The following is a 23,090-nucleotide window of genomic DNA, read 5'->3' on the forward strand; positions in this document are numbered from 1 at the left end:
ATGGACAGAAGGGAAGGTCCGTTCTATAGAGATCCCTCGATGTGTGACTCCAATTTGGCGTTGATTTGATGTTGCGTCAATGTTCTGCCCTGGGCACTATGCAGCTGTTTTCAGCTGTTGTCTGACTGCACTGACAGTGTTTATGTTCTTGTACAAGGCGTTCTTGTACTTCTCTTTATGTTGACATAAAATAAATACTAGACATGTAACGATTCACTCAACTCACAATAGGATTCGAATCAAGACACTAGGTTCACAATACGATTGCTCACGACTTTTTAACTGATTTACCAGACAAATGAAATAAATATTTTATCATAATGCTCTTACACAAATCCAGTATTTTCTTTCTCTTTTTATGTTTTTCTCTTGCCCAAATGACTGAAAACAACATATTTTTATATCAATTATCTTACATAGATCTTGTATTTTCTTCCCCTTTTACGTCCCCTCTGCTGTTTGCATCATGATTCAAATGATTATTAGTCACCAGTTTGAATTGATTTTAATCGATTCATGATATATTGGTACTGTACATGCCTAATAAATACATATTTCAAGTGTGTGTGTGTGTGTGTGTGTGTGTGTGTGTGTGTGTGTGTGTGTGTGTGTGTGTGTGTGTGTGTGTGTGTGTGTGTGTGTGTGTGTGTGTGTGTGTGTGTGTGTGTGTGTGTGTGTGTGTGCGCGGTTTAACGAGAGGCCTTTAAGGTGCTCTCGTGGGTCTACGCGATATCACACTGTTGTCTCCGTCTCTACAGTGCGTTTCCAATTTTGTCGTCTCGGATGTCAGAGATCTCCTGAAAACACGCCTCACGGCCACAATCTTCAGTTCATTAGAGGTGTTGCATCCTGACATGACACATGTCAAGTCACACCACAGCGGCAGTGTGTGTGTGCATAGACTTTAAAAAGGATATAACAACATCCGTCTGCAGTGGAGACGAGAGCTCACTCCCTCCTCCAGTTTACTTCTAGTTTTTTTTTTTATACATTTGAAAACTTTAAATGAGTCATTCTGCATAACGGGTACTTTCTACTTTTGGTACTTAAGTAAATTTTTGATGCCAATATGTTTGTACTTCCAATACGTTTTAATTCAGAACTTTTACTTACTTAGTACTTTTAACGGTAGTATTTCTACATTGCAGTATTGACACTTTTACTTAAGTAAAACAATGGAGTACTTTTCCACCACTGGTTATTGGCACTTTAGTGACGCAGGTGGATGGATCTCTGCTTGATGATGCCAACGACCGCATGAGCAACACAGATACAAAGAGACAAATACGCTGTGTATCTTTGCGTCTTTCCGCGAACGTATACCGTGACACAGCTTTAGGCCAGGGGTCTTATCAACGCTTTTTAGGTCCATTCAATTAAGGACCCTTTAGCTGAGAAGCAGGGACCCCCCACTACATCTATAGGCCTATTGTAGCCTATGTGTTGCAGATGAAACGTTTTCATATATAGCTATATCATCATCATCATCATAACCTTTATTTAAACTCGGAGTACAATTGAGGGGCAAGGCCTCATTTTCAATGTAGCCGAAATACAAAGCACAAAATACAAACAAACTCAACAACATACACTCTACAATACAGCAATATCAAAAAATGAATTGTAAAACAGAAAGTGTCCAACGCTAGAATAAATATAATAAATAGATGAGACTCAATTAAAACAGTTACATTGATTGAGTAAAAGTGCTAGAAATAATTTCCCTGAATTGACCTAGGGAAGGCAGTGATCTGATTTTTATGGATTTTTGGAGTTTGTTCCAATCGAAAGGAGCTTCACTGACACGTTTATTTTTATTTTTTTTAGCAAATGAACAGCGGAATGCTCCGTTATTATCAGCGGTCGCAGGAGTGCAACCGTATAGTGGAGATAAATATTCTATATCATATTAGGTAAGTACATACGAAAAAGAAAAGCTGGCAGTGGGTGGTATAATTTATGGTTTATGAGATGGTTAAAATATGAGCGTTAAAATATCGAATAATAATAAAATAATAATAATAATAATAATGTTCCGCAGCCAAATACATATTGATTTGCTTGAGGTGTAAAAGTTTTGCAAATGACTTGCTTTGATTTACATCAGCGGACGACCCACGCAATAAGATTGCACCCATAATTGAAAGTGGAACCGAGGCTATAAATAACCGCGCGGTGCTAAATGGGTGGCACTCTGTCGTTAGCACGATAGCTATGACAGCTGTCACCGGGGGTTGTGTTCATTTGTGACAGCGAGGGAGAGGCCAGCGGTTCTCGCACTAGTCGCTCGTTCCCTCTGCGGCGCCTCTGTGAAATCAACAGCCAAAACAACAGGGAAAAAATTACTGACACCTGCACTCAAAACCCCACAGCGACGATGTCGCACCCTTCAGAGTTTTTTTTTAATATTGTTGCTGTCGCTGCAGAAAACTCTCAATCTCCATATTCAAACTTTTTGTGTTTGTCCGTGAATTAACATTTAATGACTCTAAAAGAGATATATATGTTGGAATCAAAAGCCTATAATTCAAACTGTATTCATTATGGCAAATACATTTGGAGAAAAATAAATACCCGAATGCATTTCTTCTTAGGCCGTGAGTTGAGTGTCTCATAAATAGAAATACAAGTTATCACAATGTGTCACTCATTGGTATACCGGTATTATACCAATGAGTGACACATTGTGATAACTTGTATTTCTATTTCTTTTACCAAAATCAAATCAAATTAACACGCACCCACACACTATCAAACACAGCTTGAATTATACAGTCATTTTAATCAATAAAGCACGATTGAAGATGGAGTGCTAAAATGTTTGTATTTTTTTAGTTTTTATGTCTATGAGGTGACAGTACTTCATTAGACACCCTGGTGCAGTCGCGTACACTGATGGACACTAGGGGGTGCTAGAGAACCACCTGCCCTTGCCCTCTGGACAGCAATGTGCCCTCTTGAAAAAGTGTACAGTATGTGGACCATGGTGACATTAATCAATTCTCGATAAAAAAAGCTTCAAATATATTATTTATGCCCCAAAATCTATAAATCTCACACTATTATAAGGCGGCCGGCCGGTTCCACGCACTGCACAAGGTGCCCTTCTTTCACTTGAGCACCTGCCCCTCTAAATGTCTGTGCACGCCACTGCCCTGGTGTGGTGTTGTTTATGTGCAATGATGTCTTCCCTTTGTATTTAGGGTTTCTTCCTGGAGGCAGAACCCTTGACAGTCAAACGTGCCTGTCAGAAAGCCTGTCAGTGGCGCCTAGTGGCCTGACCTGGTATTGGCTGGTAATTTTTCACAGGCAGTCAAATTAGGCAGTTTAGCGTTTGGCATCAGCATGGTCAGTCAGTCCGACCTGATGAGAGCTGTGTATTGTATTTGTTTTCTCCAAGTGTATCCTCTTGTGCGTTCTTTAATTGAAGTAAGTACAATGTTTGGGTCATAAGTGTTACTTTAGTAGTTAAATAATAATATCTGTGACTTTGTATATTATGTTTTTGAGAGTTTGTTTGGTTTGGTTTTCAATATTTGGACCGTTTTTGTCCCGAATAGTTATATACCACACGAGTGTTGTTTTCCTTATCCTGTGCTTATACTGTGCAGACAATTTGTATTGTTCAGGTTTACCATGCAGCAAGATTTGGATAGTTTGGGTTTAATAATTGTGTACCAGTGTTTGATGGCCTTTCGATATACTGTGCATATAATCTGTTTGGTGATTGCATCATCCTGCTGTGGATATTTCATTTTGATATTCATATACCACATACTACACACACACACACACACACACACACACACACACACACACATTATCCCACCATTGCAGCACAATACATCTGCTCAAGATATCTCTTCTCCGGAGCCTAATTCTTTGATCGGAATTAAGTCCATATTGGCCGCCTCAACCAGTGTGTACTTTTGAGTAACTCATGCCCTCAGTTACAGTGCCAATGAAATAAACACTGATACTGTTACATATAATTATTGCACGCACCCACGCACCGTCCCCTCATTATAATCTTTTTCTAAATACGGCAACCTTTGTGGGCGGAGCAGCCACATACACACTTGTGAACTTTGAACATGGCAGCGGCAGTTTGCTCTGTGTGACAGGCTGTCAAACAATCATTTCACACATTAACACACGGCCAGTTCACAGCAGACGTCCATTAGATTGCTTGGAAGCAAGTGCAGTAGATTTCACGTCAGGGACTCCTGGCTCACTTCAAGATTAATCAAGGAAACCAGCCATACCTTCTGTCCAGCTGCTCTGCTTTGCCGTTCTCAGGGAATCGTGTAGTGTAGTGTGAGTTCTTGTTGGCAATAATTAGAAGTATCCGTTTGTGTCGCACTGCCGTCTTTTGTTGCCATGTCTGGTTATTACAACTTGGGCTTGTTTTTATATAAGTCACTTGCAGGGGAGATGTTTACTTGACCAGTGGTTCATGTGAAGGACCCTCAGATTAATATGTTGTTAAAAGGATTGGTGTTGTTGAAACCTTTTCATAAATATCCAAGACAAGTTTTGTGACTTGTTTTCGTGGACCTGGCCACTTGTTTCTTCCAACTTTTGCTGAGACTCAATGCAGTCAGAAGGAACGGCAAAAAGAAGTTTCAGTTTAAAAGTTACATAGTGCTGCTTTAACCAAAGTATAAACACTTGGGATGACACACAGACAGATTCAATGTGTGAGGTATACTACTGACTGACAATCAGAATGGCCCATACATATAGTAGAAACAAACAAGAGCATGCTGACTCCTTTCAAGCAGAAATTTGCGCTTGAAGCCTCAAGAAGACTCACAAAAACAAAGAATATTAGCCAGCACGCCAAAGTCCTCCTGCTACTTTTTAATTTGTAGTAATAATTTGAATATGGCACGGGGGTCGGGCATACACAGGCAGGTTTCGGCGTCAAGCCTTTTCCTCAGGTGTATTTTATAACTTTTGTTTACAAAAAATACAGTATCACAGCACTTTATAAAAGTATATATTATATTATATATTATATATATGTTGCTGTCGGGCAGAAATCTCTTATAGCACTTACAGGTGGCTGTGCAATTCGGACCTGCTAGTTTGCTAGTAGTCTCAGAAGAAAAGTAAAAAATGTATACCCTTTATTTTCTTCTTTTTTCTTACCTTACTTAAAGTAAAATTACCTGTAAGGCTGTAACCTAGCAACAACCAGTCAGAAACGATGGAACGTCAACAGCACCATGTTTGCTACCAGAGTTAGTTAGTTAGTTAGTTTCATTTATTGTCCACGTGTGGAAACAGTAAAAAACAAACGGTTACAACAACAGCAACAACACTTAACACAATTATTTTCTCATGGCAAAAAAGTGCAGGACAACAGTGGCAGATACATTGGAAAAAACAAACAAAACTAGCGAGACATGGTATCATTTAGTGCCTTAATGGCATTTGGTATGAAATAATTTTTAAAAATGTTACGGTTAGCTCTTGGTACTTTGTACCGTCTACCAGAAGGAAGTAGTTCGAACTCCCTGCAGAGTGGATGAGAGGGGTCGTTTGCTATCTTGATAGCTTTTTTAAGAAGTACCTCCTTGTAGATACAGCCTAATTGTTGCTGTCTCTTCCCAATTATTTTTGAGGCTAGGTTTACTATTCGCTGCAGCTTGCTTCTTCCTTTTACATTTAAATTGCCAAACCACATTGCCATGTTAAATGTCAAGATTCCCTCAATCAGGTTTTTATAGACTGTTTCCATAATATGCTTGCTCACTCTAAAGGAGTTGAGCTTGCGTAGTAGGTGGAGGCGTTGGTTACAAGTTTTAAAAATCTGGTCAGTATTTTCACTGAAATTGAGTTTGCTGTCAATAGAGGCTTTGTCAAATCTAGATATATGGTATGATATGTGTAAATGTAGAGACTTTGTCTGTCTTTAATGATCTCTCTCCCTTACTGTAGCTTTTAACCACTTTAACCATATTATTTTAAACTTTAGCTGTTGAAAAATAGCAGATCTACAAGCTCATCTATTTATTTATTTTAATCGTGAAAACGTGTGCAAATGTTTGAATATTCAATCTTTCACAGCAAACGTTTTCAACTCATACCTTTGCTTTTTGGGGGGGTCCCTGGAACAACATATTTTCAGATGGGGGTCCGCAGCCAAAATTAATAGAGATAATTCTGTGGATCCTCCTTGACATGAAATTGTTTGAGCAGCACTGACATAGATCAACATGGGGTTTTTCAGAAAACTGGAAGACATTTTGTAGAACTGGTCTCAATGGGTTAAATAAAAGTGATATGAGGTGTCATCAAGTAGGAATTGCAGTATGATAATGACTTGGACATCGATATATAGGTGTGGGCTGCATAAAATGTCCTGGAATCTGATCGCTTAACCCATTCTGACCGGGAACCCGTTTTGGTGTTGGCATCATGTTATGCTTTAGCTATTGAAAAATAGAAGATCTACAAGCTCATAGCGCGCCACCGAGTGGCGCGCTACGAGCTTGTAGGTCTGCTATTTTTTGAAAAATCGAAGAACGACTGACATTTTTTAGAATCTGATCTCAGGTCAGAATGGGTTAATCAGACTAGTGTGTGTCCAGTAGAAACCTCGTATGAATCTGATCTCAGGTCAGAATGGGTTAAGGAAAAGTGTGATCCCTGTGCACCAGCTATCATATTCAGATCGAGGTATCACAGCAAAACATCAATATTCAGTATGGATCTCCCAGGATCAAATGGAAGGACATTTATAAGAAGCTACACAGGCTCAGTGTCAGATGAGTGTTTCAGGACGCTGGCGACAGTATTCAAGGTGTTGTCATAAGCCTCCCTTTGGAGGAGCAGTGGATGTGCAGTCTAATCCAGCGTTGATTTGGACACATTTTGATTTAGTTCTAGTCGTCTTTTTTTAGTCGTCATATTTTAGTGTTATGTTTAATGTTTTAATCAAAATGGATTTTGGCAGGCCTTGTTGATGGTGCCTCAATGCCTGATTGGACACTTTTCTGCATGCTGAAAATAGCCGATCCACCACAAGCTCCCAACGCGCTGTTGCAGCACGACACGGTGTGAGCTTGTAAGTCTACCCAGCAAGCACGGTCAGGACCTGGACCAATTAGTGACGTCTCCATTGGGGCCAGATCAAGTCAAAGCAAGACTAGTCACATCTGGCCCAGAATATCACATGATTTCAACCAACATACATTTTACCCATGCACTAAGACGGACGTCCCTGGATGAATCAGAGAGAGACTGATCGAGGCCAGATCAACTTAAGTCATATCGTAACTAGTCAGATCTGGCCCAGAATAAGATATATTATTTAAACTGGTGAAGACGTCATGGAAATGACGTAAAGATCATCCCCATATGGGCTGTGAACTGTAACCTGTGAACTGGCCTATAGTCCTGAATGTCACCGGAGTCACTGGAGGACTTCATCATAACGTTATCATGACGTTATTTGGCTTGCTGTGTATAGATCGGCTATTTTCAAAGTGCAACACCCGAGCGCAACCAAACATAAAATGACTTGTCTTTAAGTTCTCCTGGATCTCTTCTCCACTAGTCCCCTCCCTGACATTTTAGTCTAGTTTTTATTTGTTGAGAAATTGTCAATATATTCAGTCTTGGTTTTAGTCAGCATAGCTTAGTTTTTTTATTTAGTTTTCATCAGTGGGGAGAAAAACATGTATAGGTGACGAACATTATTCGTCATCGTTTTTAGTAGACAAAATCAACTCTGGTACAAAGGTGGTCTGTGAGATTCACTGCTCTTCTAAAGGGAGGCCCACCTTGACAAACAGCTAGTAAGTCATTGGAGAGTTTTTTTTAAATAATTTAGTCACATGAAAGCAGGAAATCATAGCTTCAAATTGACACATTGGTTGTTCAGTTTGACCCACCAGTTTTTGGCCTGAAAAGGTTAACTTCTAGATTACACCTAGCTCTGACAATTATTTCAGACATGCTCTAGTATGTGAAGAGGAGTATGCCTCATTGCCTGTGCTACTAACTCATTTTGGATTTAAAAAAAGGCAGTTTTTCTCCTCTGGTGAAAGGCTGGAGGCTACACAATGGCCCTTAGTCAAATCCTTTCACATATAATCCACTGCTCTTTGTGGTGGCTGGGTGTGTGTATTAGAGCAGTGGTTCTCAACCTGTTCAATATAGCTCTATTATGTATTAAGCCACCATTTGATGACATTTAGTGTCTCAGACCCTCTAATTGAGTAGACTTCTTGTAAATTGTTGTATTGTAGATGTTTAACACTAATTTAACTCTTGATAGGGTAAAATGAAACCAAATGGACCCAAAAGGATTTTGTTTCATTTCAAGGGTACATTTTTGTACTCTCGAGAGTTAAAGATCTATAAGGATCCACTTGGTGACCAACTTCTACGAGTGCACAGCGCGTCGGGCTACTATACGCGTTGTCACGGTCCATCAAGGTCCGCCTAAATACATACGTTATGTGGACAAGATCAACTGTAGATTCAGTCGCCTAAAAATCCCACGATATTCTTAGTCAACTAAAACTAGACTAAAACTAATATATTTCAGATGACTATGACTTTACAACTAAATCATGGTTTGCTGTCAAAATCAACACTTGATGCAGACACAAAGAGAATGACCCCAATGCGCTGTACACGGTGTGTACAAACGGAAGCACATCCACACGTCGGCGTGCCATATGGCCTGCAAAAACGATCGCCATCAAAGTGTCTGTTACTGCGGTGCCGGCGACGTCCTTAACAAACTCAGATCAAGCTTCTCGTCAGAGTCCTTTGTAAAGCAACATGAATTAAACAAACACACACACAGCCCTGGCACGCGAACCCATGCCCACCATCCAAGAGATTCCTAAAAGCACTTAGGAGAAGAAGAAAAAAGATCACACGTCGCGCGATCGCTCGACGCAAACCCTGCATCTAGGATCAAGATGTGGAAAAGATAAATAAAATAAAAGCTAAAATAAATAAATGAAATGACGCCGCATGCAGCCGCTCCATCAGCATAACGGGGGACATGGTTTATCAGTTGTCGGCCGTGATTAAATGTTGCTGCTTACAAGCTGTCAGGTACAGTGGGGGGAGGCGTGCTGTAGGTGGCAAAACGCTGGGAACTGCCAATTATTAACACTGGCAGCTTGAGTGAAAACTCATGAATATTTTACTCTACTATCTCAACCAAATGGAAACACTTGCATTTTCATCAACGGAAAGCCTATCATAAAAGGACACACTTTTATCTCCCGGTATAAAAAGTGTTAGCGTGTAGTACACACACACACGTGAGAACGGAGAGCGTATACACGCGGCGATATCATATCATTATCATGCACGACACAAAGGTCATTTGGTATCTGGGGCAACAGCAATTTGTTTCGCCAATCTTGCGGCACGTTTTTAGAGTAAAGCGATGTTTTCCGATGGTAATCGCGGCAGAGGTTGAAGAGGGACCGACGTTCAAACGGAGAGAGCCTGAGCGAAGGCTGCATACTCTCCGCTGCACGTTGTGACATGTGACACCCCCCCCCCCCCCCGCCCCCCTGCCATCATTGGCATCAACATGTACTTTAAAAGTACCAAATGTAGAAAGTATAGGCCTACTCATTGTGCAGAATGTCCCATTTCAAGGGATAAAGCGATATTAAGCGATATTACACCATAGAGGGTGTGCTTTATCTTGATTATGGCACGACAGTGATGCGGTCAGGAACGAGGCGTAGTCAAGTTCTGCAAGCAGCACTGAATTGATGCATCGCCCTCATTTTACGCTCTCAAGAGTTAAGGCCTATTCATAGTCTGGATTTTCGGTGGTGAGGTGAGTAAAAACAGAGAACGGCTGGAGCGGTGGCGGTGGTTTGCTCTTCACCGCGGCTCGTGACGTCATGTTGTAGTTCGGTGGTCACCCCACCACCGAAAATCCAGACTATGTATGAGCCTTTACATTATTGTTAAATAACTGCATTAGGCTACTAAATTTACAGCATACAATTAGAGCATGTAAAATAATTGTTATTTTGATCAACGATTGCCTGTTATCTCTCTTATGGTACCACATCTTTAATTTTGGGTCTGAGAGGCTAAAATCTCATAAAAATGGTGGTCTGTGGCTCAAATGCTGAATAAATAATGGTGATATGGAAAAAGGTTGAAAAAAACCACTGCTATATAGAGCATTTGAACCCTTTGATTTCCTTTGAATATAGATGCAGACATGGATTTCCTGAGCTTATCTCTGGGCTCGAGCGAAGGTCTCTTTTCTTTTTCTTTCTCCACCTCATTCGTGAGGCTGCCAGGCATGAGGGGAGAGAGGAGAAAAGAGGACAGCAAATCATCCTTAAATCAACCACTTTGTAATGTATAATGTCTTTCATTAGCGTGCCTCTGATGCCAGGCTGCACTCCTGGAGGTTTTCTTTAGTGGGGGAATTCTCTAATGGCTCGAGCGCAGGGAGACGGAGAGAGGATTGACACGGATATGGAGGCATCAATTCTTCGCGAGTGACATATAAACGGAGGCGGCGGTGGCGGTGGCCGGCGTGGCTGTTGCTAGTGAGTGGGAGGCATAGGCGATAAATCACTGGATTTTAAAGGGTGGCTTTGAGCTTACACATGCCCACTTGTCAGACTGAGGTGATCTAAAGAACGCAGTGTGTGTGCGTGTGCGTGTGACTGTGTGTGTGTGTGTGTGTGTGTGTGTGTGTGTGTGTGTGTGTGTGTGTGCGCGTGTGCGTGTGTGTGTGTGTGACTGTGTGTGTGTCCTCAAAGAACTTGTGAATAGCATTTGCATAATTAGTGACTTGAATTGCTTTACTCGATGATTTTTTTCGCTTCGCTCTGCTTCCCAAAAATAAATCAACTAATAGAATTAGGCGACTAAAGTAAATGAGAGCTATTTTAAGCATGTGTGCAACATGACAACTGTTTTAAAGTCTCTTTAATGTTTATGTCGTACTATTCCTACAAAACAATTCTAAAATAAAGGGATTTAAGATCATTAAAGCTGGGCTGTTGCCCTAGTCCAGTGCATTTCTGCCTACATCCGGTCCAGGACTTGTCCCAGTTGGTTGTCCCCATTCTGAACCTCGATAGAATTCTATAGGAGAGCAGCCATTTGACTGAAGCCCCATGAAGTGAACGCAGTTTGCGTAACTGTCTATATCTAAGGCTCTGGGCTCATGTCTTGAGGCTATAGAGATTGTTGTGAGAGTAGAAGCTATAGAAGGAGCACCAGTACAATGGCTCTGGGAGTCAGACTGGGTTTTCTATTACAATGACAGGTCATGTAAGTTTTGGCTCCTTACTCGAGTAAAATCCTCCTACTTTTGAAATCTGAATTCTTGTCTTGCCTCATTAATGCATTTGTTCTTCTGAGCATGTACAGATCCTGCAGATTCCCTTAACATTGTCACGATTTGTCACGAGCCGAGTTGGCTGTGTCCGCGGTGTAAACGTCTTTAAGTAAATACTTTTTTAAAAGCCTATGGGGAAAATGAACGGGGAATTATTTCCTGGGCCACTCGTTGTTCTGAAAGGGGGCGGGACTGTGGCGCTCTATAGCGCTGATTTATCATTAAAGGAAATATAAAAAGTTGAAAAACGGAGATAGGTTTGCGTCGCAGTGACAACAATGTTCTAAACAAAATCTAAAACGATAGATGCTTTCCTGATTTTAATGGGTTAATGCAGCTTGTCTTTATGAAGCTTCCAGTTGCAGAAAGTACATTAAAAGTTACATGCACATTCAGAGAGCAGATCCGGTATGCAGATGCGCGCGTGAATAAATTGTTCTGTTCGCTAATGGAATTCGACTGTAATATTTCCATAACGGTTGTCAGCGGTGCTAAATAATAACCGGAGTTCACTTCTGTTCTTCTTTTCCCTCTGAAGTTTTTTAGACGGCGAAAGAAAAGTGGGCCGAGCAAATCTGCCGTACTTGTTTAACATGATTAGTTTGTTCCGCATCGCCTATAGCAACCCAGCGAACAATTTGCATCGTTGAGTCATTCTCTGCACTTCGAATGGTAGAACAGAAAAACCTTGACTGTATGATAATTCTTTTTGGATTAGCATCTTATAGATGCCAAGCCCTGCAGTGACAACATGCTCAGCTGGTATTACAGGTGATGATATTGTTCAGCTAACTAAGTACATGTTCTCAAGTAATGTACTTACAGTAAGTACAATTTTGAGGGATTTTCTTTTTTACATTACTCGAGTATTTCCAGTTTACAATACTTCTAACTTCTACTCCACTACTTGTCAGAGGCAAATATTGCACTTTTTACTCCACTACAACCAATAACGCCTGAGGGCGAGGTCGCGTGCACGCATTCGCCTGCGCTTGGAATGAGGGGGTGAGATCAACATATGCGCCTGGGTGACAGCAGACTGCTGGGCGAGTGCTGGCGCTTTGGCATGGAGGGTCAGATCAACATATCTGCCTGGGTGACAGCAGACTGCTGGGCGAGTGCTGGCGCTTTGGCATGGGGGGTCAGATCAACATATCCGCCTGGGTGATAGCAGACTGCTGGGAGAGAGCTTTGGCATGGAGGGTCAGATCAACATATCTGCCTGGGTGACAGCAGACTGCTGGGCGAGTGCTGGCGCTTTGGCATGGGGGGTCAGATCAACACATCCGCCTGGGTGACAGCAGACTGCTGGGCGAGCGCTGGCGCTTTGGCATGGGGGGTCAGATCAACATATCTGCCTGGGTGACAGCAGACTGCTGGGCGAGCGCTGGCGCTTTGGCATGGGGGGGGGGGGGGGGTCAGATCAACATACTGTATGGAATGAATTCTGTACTGGCCATATATGGAACGTGTCTTGAGTGTACAGGGTTTGATGAGGTCAGATCAACATATGGAATGTCAGAACAGGTCAGCCCCATATGGGTGGCAGTGGGGGCAGTGTCTTGAGTACAGGGTTTGATGAGGGCCCAGGTAGGGCCGGGCCTTCATTTCCGGCCTGTTGAGAACTCTAGTTTTTAATATTGATGGCATCACGTGATGTCACGAGGCATGACCATATATGGGGCGTGATTGACTGAATGCCTGACTGACGTGAAATGCACAATTTCAAAGTTAACTGCAACCTGTGGTCGCAATAATTGGAAAACTCAAGATACTACAGTATAGATATAGATAGGCTACTTTCTAGATTTGAATTATTAAAAAACATACAGCCTTATTTAAACTTTGGAAAATGGCAGATCTACAAGCTCACAACTTGCCACGATGTGACACATTGTGAGCTTGTCGATCTGCTATTTTCAAAAGATTTTAATACATTGTATACGTATGATAACATTCTGGACAATGAGTGCTTTTACGTTTGATACAGAGTATTTGTACATTGTGTATTATTATTATTTGTTTTGTACAAAATATACATACATAACAAGTTCTCATTCTACAGCTCTGCTACCAAAATGTGTAATGAACTGACCCCATCCATTAAAAGAGTGTGAAACACTGGTTTCTTTCCAAATTGGCCTGAAAAAGATCAATTAGGAGACCAAAAGCGGAGGTACAGCACTGTAAATGTAGTAATCAAAGAGAGTATTGCAATTTAATTGAAGATTATTTTTAAACGTGGCCTTAACTTGCCAGTACGACAGAAAAGGGCCAGCGGTGTCCTTCCCAGAGAAAGCCTTTTCCTGCGCCGCCTGTCATAAGCACTTACAGCACAATTCATGAAAAGGAAAATCTCATCTCTAAAAGGCTGCCAAGCTCTTTGCCAAATAAGCACTTTACTTGAAGTGATAAGTGATGTAAAACCACGGCCAACGATATAAAACAAATCTTTCCATAAATCAAAACCACGGTTGATTTTTTTCCACGATTTTACTCACACCATTTGCACGGCGCTTATGATAAGATTTACGCTATTGTACGCGTTAATCCACTCGGGAGTGAAACCGACGCAAACAGTCACATTGGCGATTGGTTAGAATACAAAATTGTGCCATACAGACACAGAAAAGCGACATTCATAGAAGCTAGTAACAGTCAATCGGCCAACGAAGGTGGGATGAAGGCCACCACCACCATTCATGAGTGTGTGTGTGTGTGTGTGTGTGTGTGTGTGTGTGTGTGCGTCCTCAGGTGATCCAGACCATCAGCGCTGTGGATAAAGACGAGCCTCCCAACGGACATCGCTTCTACTTTGCGCTCGCCTCGTCCGCAGCGGGAAACATGAACTTCACTCTGAGAGACAACAAGGGTGAGGAGACAAATTTTAACAATGTGGTTGCCGGGGAATTTTTCTGAATGAAGGCACTAGAGTGTCAAGCAGATTAGGAAGAATTTACTCTGAAAACCCCTGAGAGAAAACTTTCTTTCTGACCACCAGCTTAATTCTTTCTCTGTGAGGTACGAATATATTCGTACCCGCCAGCTATGGGACGTTATCGTATACTCTGTATATAGTTGTTGAGCCCAATAGCAGCTTTTAACATTGATCCGGTTGCTATGCAACGCCACCGTCACCTGCACCAGCTATGGGACGTTACAACTCCTCAAAGCAGGATTTCCAAATATTGGCAACGCCCGTGACCCGAAAGGTCAGCTTGCCTGGTCACTTTTGTAACTCTTTAAAACAATTTAAGCGTGACTCGCTCTTTCACAGACTGTGATGAGAATATAATTTCCCCGTGGGATAACAAAGGTATACAGATGCTAAATAGTCTTTGGAAAGCACACTTTATATTTATTTTGTCTTTTTGAAATCAGGGAAACCACGCTTTTTTTTGGGATGGTATTCTTCTGCCTTGAGGGAAAACAAGTTCTGGTTTGAGGGTTCCGGCCTGATGACTGAAAAACAATGACTACAACATGACGTAACGATATAATCCACTCCCGACCGGATCACAGGGAAATGTAGTAACACAGACCAGGGTTTCCTCCGAGGTGGAAAGCCTGATGACGCGAGGTTCATTGCTAGTTTAAAGAACGGTAGCAAAAAAGAAAAAGAAGAAGAGCAACAGATGTACAAACATACAGACCTGTCAGTGTAAACATGCGGGGAACAGTGCCAATACAGAAGCCCTGCAGTTTCTAGGGGGGGGCTTGAGGTAAGCCCATAGCACCCCCAAGAAATGCTCAACCAACATTTCATTTTTTCACTGCCCCCTCTAGCTCTGTCTCATGGCATTGGCAGGCAGTACGAGCGATTACTGGAAGGGTATGAATGGACCAGCTGGCATGTAGTTGTTTAGACTTTCAATTACTTATTTCATCAAGTACACTCTCTCATTTCAACCTGCTTGTTTACTGGTATGAAATTGCTATGACATAACTGTAAAAGCTCCCCGAAGAGCAAAATAGACACCCTGAACATGCGTTTAGGGTTAGGTTAGGGGTTTGGGTTAGGTTTTACTTAAATAAATAATGTGTGTACTTCTTCTTTGCCTCTTCCACTGCCTCCCTATCTCTTTGGCTCTCACTCCCTCTCTTAGATATAGGTCTCTCTCTCTCTCTCTCTCTCTCTCTCTCTCTCTCTCTCATAACATTTCATGTTCAATTTGAGCGTCAGATTGAAGCTGTTATGAACCAACAGGTGGTCAAGAGCACAGAGCGGTAACACAGTGTGTCACATTCTGAATGCTCGCTAATGGCACCATCTGTTGATTTCTTCTCTGCGTTTCTTTCCCCACTCACTATAAATTGCATTTTCCTGAATATAGCCCAATTGCTCAAGCAAAACCGACGATTTACAAACTGAGTAACAGTTATAACTGTTCTGGCAAACAGCCCTCAAAACAGGTTCAGCTCCTATCAAAAGCACATGTTATTGATTTGTATCAAAAGGACCGGCAGTAATCATCATGGTGAATCAGTCTTTATTGTCCCATACGGAGGGGATATTCAGTCTCACAGTCTGTTGAGCAGAAAGACACTCCACTTTCTCCTCTCCTCTCGCACTCGTTCTCGCAACTTCTCAACAATAAAACAAATACTGTGTAAAATATTTACAAACCTATACTCAATTCAATTCAATTCAATTTTATTATAGTGTCAAATCACAACAAGTTGTCTCAAGACACTTTACAACCAACAAAGATCCACCCAGAGCAAGCAATATTGCGACAATGGTAACGAAAAACTCCCCTTTAGGAAGGAACGTACTAAACTACACACATAAACAACCTGTTCGCCGCGTTGCCTAGTCGCCTATATACTCGTGGTAGGCAGTACAGTATGTACAGTAGGACATGTCCATATTGTCTGATAAGGACCATATTGGTGATTATCGGTTGATCACATCCAAAGCGGGTGTGCATACAGTTTCTCTTGAACCTAAACATGTTAAAGGACAACTTTATTCATTGTTTTAACCAAGGTTCGTGTTTTAGGTTGTTAGAGAAAGTAAAAGATGAGTGTTCTTTTTTCTTTGCTGCTTTCATTCGTTTTAGCAAAATACGTCTTTTTTTTTCTTACAAAATGTTATAGCAATTTTTTTTAAATTTGCTATAGTCCTACTAGACCCCAAGAAATTGCATCTGGCCACAAAAGATCACAGGATCTATTGAATGTGAAGGAAGAGGCGACAAACTGACAAATTGAGCCTACGATACACAGTATACCAGGCATCCCCCCAATACTCTACCATCACATTCAGTAGATCCTGTGATCCTTTGTGACCAGATGTAATTTCCTGGGATCTAGTAGGACTATAGTAAATAATAATATAGAAATCGCCGTAACAGTACAAAAAAAAGACATATGCCCCCGTCCCCCTGTCAAAAATAGGTAAAATCCTCTCATCTTTTTACTTTCTCTAATAACAACCTATTCGGAAGAATAACAACCTAAAACATGAACAAACAAAGTTGTCCTTTAAAGACACAAAAGCAGGGGCGTCATGTTTCAATAATGATCGTGAGTGCTCAAAGTCCCGTCCTCTACCTCAGTGGTTCCCAAAGTGGGGTCCGGGGACCCCCAGGGGTACCTGAGGGAGTTCCAGGGGGGACCCATCTATTTTGTTCATGTTCATAAAGTGCTAAAGTGTTTAAAGCAGTGGTTCCCAAACTTTTTCATGTCAAGGACCCCCAAATTGACACTACTTAGCCCGTGGACCCCCATTTGAAAAGATATGCCAGGGACCCCCATAAGAGAAGACGTACACATTTAGACGTCTACATTTAGACGTACACATTTAGACGTCTACATTTAGACGTCTACATTTAGACGTCTGTATACATTTAGACGCCTACATTTAGACGTCTACATTTAGACGTATACATTTAGACGTCTGTATACATTTAGACGCCTACATTTAGACGTCTACATTTAGACGTATACATTTAGACGTCTACATTTAGACGTCTGTATACATTTAGACGCCTACATTTAGACGTCTACATTTAGACGTCTGTATATGTGATACAGGGGTACCTGGAAAAATATCTACCCCAAAAGGGGTACCTGGTCCAAAAAAGTTTGGGAACACCGCAGCAGAACAAAAGACACCTTATTAGCATTTGAATGCCCACGTTGGGCGGCCCAACACCTCTTGCCCAAGCGCCCCCGTAAAGGTGTGTGACTACCGGTACATGACATTTTGAGCAGGGGGAGGGGAAAGGGAGGCGAAATTTAGTCTTCATAATACGTGGGACGGTGGGTGCATATTGGCTTATTATTTTAACCGTGGGTGTTTCAGCTTCCAGGCCACCCCCGGGAGTCTCCGCCACTGCACAAAAGTGTTACAAACATTGTGGCAATTTCACAGCAGCATTGGCACTGACAAAGACACTATATAGGAATCTTTATTTGTTACGGTATAAAGGTCCAACAGCACTCTGCATGCTGCCTCTGTCCCTGTCCCAGAGAACCTGAACCAATGTTTTCTCTGTCCATGGGGTGAGAAGGGCCTGCATGAATCTCACCACATGCCTCCTCCACCGCCTCCAGCTAGGGCTTTCACTCGAGGTGGTTGTGATCATAATACACCTTCCAGCGCCACACCGAAAATAATTCTTCAAATGGATTAACCCGCTCTGAACGGGAACCCATTTTGGTGATAGCATCACGTTGTGCTTTAGCTATTGAAAAATAGCAGATCTACAAGCTCATAGCGCGCCACCGAGTGGCGCGCTACGAGCTTGTAGGTCTGCTATTTTTGAAAAATCGAAGAACGACTGACATTTTTTAGAATCTGATCTCAGGTCAGAATGGGTTAATCAGACCAGTGTGTGTCCAGTGGAAACCTCGTATGAATCTGATCTCAGGTCAGAATGGGTTAAGGAGAGAGATGGTCAATGTGGGGGTGTAGAAATACAGAAACGGCCGAGCTCATTCCTTCAGATGGACTCTTTTCCCCCCCCCCTTTGTGGCAACAGAAAGAACAGTTAAATGTAACAAAGTAATGCCATTTTTTTGGAATAGGTAAGTAGGCCTAACTGATTTCTCTAATTGCAAGCTAATGTGTTAGGTTACTCTGTTAACTAGGGATGGAGCTTGTTATTTTTTATTGATCGCACGCACCTTATCGATCAGGCTTATCGAGCCGTGTTCTTAACGAGCCCACTATCGAGCATTTTCTATTATTTTGTGGAAAGAAATACATTCTGAACAGAACCAGTATCTTTTACCAGGGCCTTCAATACAGAACTTTTCTAACGGATGGAAGGCAATTGACATTTTTACCAATAAAATTATATTAAAGAAACTGTTAATAGGTGTACCATCACTTTAAAAGTGCAATTTTGTTTACCCGGACAGTGCTGTTTGGCAGTTATCAATAAACTTTTAGACTGACGTGTCTGTGCCAGCATGGATGATTACATGAATTTCCTGATCGCCTCTTGTCTTGATTGCTTAAACATGACATCATGTGCCAATATGCTCGATAACTGTAGGCTTGGTAAGCCCAAAGCTTATTGATAACGGGTATTCGACAGGCTTATTGTTATCTGATCCCCACTGATCAACATGACACAGGAAGCTGCTCAACTAATATTGTTTACTTTAGAAACATCCACATCCTCCTCATTCCCCTTCCTCCTCCTCCTCCTCCTCTCTCTCTCTCTCTCTCTCTCTCTCTCTCTCTCTCTCTCTCTCTCCTACTGTAGGTATAGTTGCTTCTGTTGTTTCAAACACAGAAGAGAAGCCAGTTCTGTGTATTTTTTTTTTTTCGGGGTGGGCCTTTACAGTAATTTGTAGCTGCAGTCTGCAGTCCCCAACAGTCAGGTATAGCCGAACCATGCTGCGTTACAGCCTGTCAGAAACACTCTGTGGTGCACTGACAAAAAAGTCGCCACCTTAACCCATTCTGACCGGGCACCCATTTTGGTGTTGGCATCATGTTATGCTTTAGCTATTGAAAAATAGCAGATCTACAAGCTCATAGCGCGCCACCGAGTGGCGCGCTACGAGCTTGTAGGTCTGCTATTTTTGAAAAATCGAAGAACGACTGACATTTTTTAGAATCTGATCTCAGGTCAGAATGGGTTAATCAGACCAGTGTGTGTCCAGTGGAAACCTCGTATGAATCTGATCTCAGGTCAGAATGGGTTAAGGAGAGAGATGGTCAATGTGGGGGTGTAGAAATACAGAAACGGCCGAGCTCATTCCTTCAGATGGACTCTTTCCCCCCCCCCCCCCCTTTGTGGCAACAGAAAGAACAGTTAAATGTAACAAAGTAATGCCATTTTTTTGGAATAGGTAAGTAGGCCTAACTGATTTCTCTAATTGCAAGCTAATGTGTTAGGTTACTCTGTTAACTAGGGATGGAGCTTGTTATTTTTTATTGATCGCACGCACCTTATCGATCAGGCTTATCGAGCCGTGTTCTTAACGAGCCCACTATCGAGCATTTTCTATTATTTTGTGGAAAGAAATACATTCTGAACAGAACCAGTATCTTTTACCAGGGCCTTCAATACAGAACTTTTCTAACGGATGGAAGGCAATTGACATTTTTACCAATAAAATTATATTAAAGAAACTGTTAATAGGTGTACCATCACTTTAAAAGTGCAATTTTGTTTACCCGGACAGTGCTGTTTGGCAGTTATCAATAAACTTTTAGACTGACGTGTTTGTGCCAGCATGGATGATTACATGAATTTCCTGATCGCCTCTTGTCTTGATTGCTTAAACATGACATCATGTGCCACTATGCTCGATAACAGGCTTGGTAAGCCCAAAGCTTTATTGATAACGGGTATTCGACAGGCTTATTGTTATCTGGTCCCCACTGATCAACATGACACAGGAAGCTGCTCAACTAATATTGTTTACTTTAGAAACATCCACATCCTCCTCATTCCCCTTCCTCCTCCTCCTCCTCCTCCTCCTCCTCCTCCTCCTCCTCCTCCTCCTCTCTCTCTCTCTCCCTCTCTCTCTCCTACTGTAGGTATAGTTGCTTCTGTTGTTTCAAACACAGAAGAGAAGCCAGTACTGTGTATTTTTATTTTTTTCGGGGTGGGCCTTTACAGTAATTTGTAGCTGCAGTCTGCAGTCCCCAACAGTCAGGTATAGCCGAACCATGCTGCGTTACAGCCTGTCAGAAACACTCTGTGGTGCACTGACAAAAAAGTCGCCACCTTAACCCATTCTGACCGGGCACCCATTTTGGTGTTGGCATCATGTTATGCTTTAGCTATTGAAAAATAGCAGATCTACAAGCTCATAGCGCGCCACCGAGTGGCGCGCTACGAGCTTGTAGGTCTGCTATTTTTGAAAAATCGAAGAACGACTGACATTTTTTAGAATCTGATCTCGGGTCAGAATGGGTTATAATCAGACCAGTGTGTGTCCAGTGGAAACCTCGTATGAATCTGATCTCAGGTCAGAATGGGTTAAACAACACTTGCAACACCTCAGAAAGTATACAGTACAGTCTGGTGATGTGCTTACTGTACTTACGGATTCAGTTAGTGTTTATAGAGTCCGTGTACTGTACTGTACAGCCAGGCATTCGAGTTGTGTGTGTATATATAAGGTTGTTGTTTTTCCAGTATGGAGAGAAGAATGTTCAAGCAAGTTTTTATTTTATTGTTTTATTATTTATTATTTCATTTTTATCGATCCTATACAGAACGCATGGAAGAAACACACACGAGGTGGAATTATGGAACACAACTGAATTGAACAAAGGCTCGCGGCCCATTTTATAATGGTTATAAACAGTGCCGTGAAACAGCTGTTTGGTATTCTCTTAATTACATTTACTAAAGGCCTGTACGGCCTAGCTGCGCGATTTTTTTGTTATCGTTCACAACTTACCATGTCAGACTATCCAATTATAATGGAATAGATCCTTGTCGTTTTTTCTTGGTCACACTACACCAGGGGTGCCCAAAAGGTAGATTGTGATCTCCCAGTAGATCACAAAGGCTTTGCAGGTAGATCACATGACATGGACCTATAATATATACAATTAAAAAAGGCATCTGCCAATTGAATTCTAAGGTGACTTTGACTTCATTGATTGACATCAAATGTTGCGCAAAAACGTCATTACAAAGTCACAAAACAAAACATTAAACAATTCCATTTCCGCCCTCTATATCCCATTCCAAGTGTGTTTTATCTTGTACACCAGTGCCACTATTCTAAAGCCCCTTCAAGTACATTTTTAAAGCAATGGGATAATAATTGTTTGGGTGAGTACCGTAGACCTTGTTGCGCTGGTCATTTTGAACGTACTGTAGCTCTCAAGTCAAAAAAGTGCGGGCACCCAGGCTGCACTACACGTTTATCACATTTCCCGACGTATTCACACCGGCCGGGGGAAACGTTCGCGAAAATATAGTGTAATCCGGGACGGGGGACCGAGAAGTGGTCATTCAATAATGTCTACTTCGTTGTATGACGTCATACACGTCGAGGATGCGACGCACTTTTTTCTTTTGGCTGGACCCCAACTCACTCCAATGGTAGAAACAACAAACATATATATATATATATATATATATATATATATATATATATATATATATATATATGAGACGTAGCCTGCAGAGTTAGTTCAGTCAGTCACACTCAAGGGAGTTCAAGCCGTGCTCAAAGGCCCCATTCTATACTCAAGTTAGTTGTGAATGGCCTTCAAACGGCCGGCCTCTCCAAAAGGAGGGCCAAACAGTTGGCAAGGTACTGCTCAGTATCAGCCATTATAGGAATCCGCTCAATTTTGAGGAGGCGTTCTTTAATCCATGTCTGCTGTGTATGACAAGTATGGCAATTAACCGTATGTAACATTGTCACATTCTGAATTGTGCTAATGACGTCATTTTGTTCAGATTTCTCTGCTATTTTCCCCGTCTTTTTTTCTCTCTCTCAGTATGAATGCATTTCCTGACTATATAGCTCGCTTTCTCAAGCAAACCGACACATGAACTGAATAACCGTTCTGGTAAACTCAATTTGGAGGAGGCGTTGTTTCCTTTATCTATAGGATATTATGTCCGCTGTGTTCTGCCGTCTACAGGCATTTACAATAAGTGTCTGCACTGGCAGTGTTTGTATGAGACATTCTTGTACTTCTGTTCACTGTGTGTGTGTGTGTGTGTGTGTGTGTGTGTGTGTGTGTGTGTGTGTGTGTGTGTGTGTGTGTGTGTGTGTGCCACATTACACACACTTCTTGTTTGTCCACTTTTCTAACTGAAAGATAAGTTCTGTTCACTCTTCACCAACGTTGTGACTCAGTACAGTACAGCTACAGTAGTAGCCTATACTATAGGTTGCAAAAAAAAGTACTAGAATTATTTATTTTTTACTTGAGTACCGCAATGTAGAAATACTCTAGGAGTAGGCATTATGCAGAATGTCTCATTTCATCAAGCTTGTAGATTGGCTATTTTTACATGGCCGAAATATGTGCAAATATGTACAGAGTGGTTAGTGCATTTTTTTTGTAACAATGATCAAAATCTACAAGGTAACTATAGTAACTAAAATGTACAAATAATCATAGTGGAGTAAAAGTATAATATTTGCCTCTGAGATGAAGTGGGGGCGGTAGCCAAGGGGGAGGGGCCGGGGTCAGGTCAGAGTGCACCAGGTGGTCTCTAAGGCTACGACTGCGTCTGGACTGTTGACCTGAGATAAGATTCTAAAAAATGTCTTCTACATC

General features: G+C 41.7%; 2 protein-coding genes across 2 annotated transcripts in view; one reads left to right on the forward strand and one right to left on the reverse strand.

Moving 5' to 3' along the window:
* LOC308336666 (glycogen debranching enzyme-like) overlaps positions 1-23,090 on the reverse strand; it is a 563,232-nt gene that overhangs the window by 259,896 nt on the left and 280,246 nt on the right. The gene's annotated exons all lie outside the window — the stretch shown is intronic.
* The window catches only part of LOC308336044 (cadherin-7-like), a gene marked incomplete at its 5' end in the record, with an annotated part of 171,659 nt that overhangs the window by 129,885 nt on the left and 18,684 nt on the right, over positions 1-23,090 (forward strand). Inside the window, one exon of the mRNA XM_080793288.1 lies at positions 14,117-14,234. Within this exon, the coding sequence (XP_080649414.1) occupies positions 14,117-14,234 (118 nt within the window). The remainder of the gene's footprint in view (positions 1-14,116; positions 14,235-23,090) is intronic.

This window comes from Protomyctophum bolini (genome assembly GCF_963924005.1).
Source record: "Protomyctophum bolini genome assembly, chromosome: 21".
NCBI lineage: Eukaryota > Metazoa > Chordata > Actinopteri > Myctophiformes > Myctophidae > Protomyctophum > Protomyctophum bolini.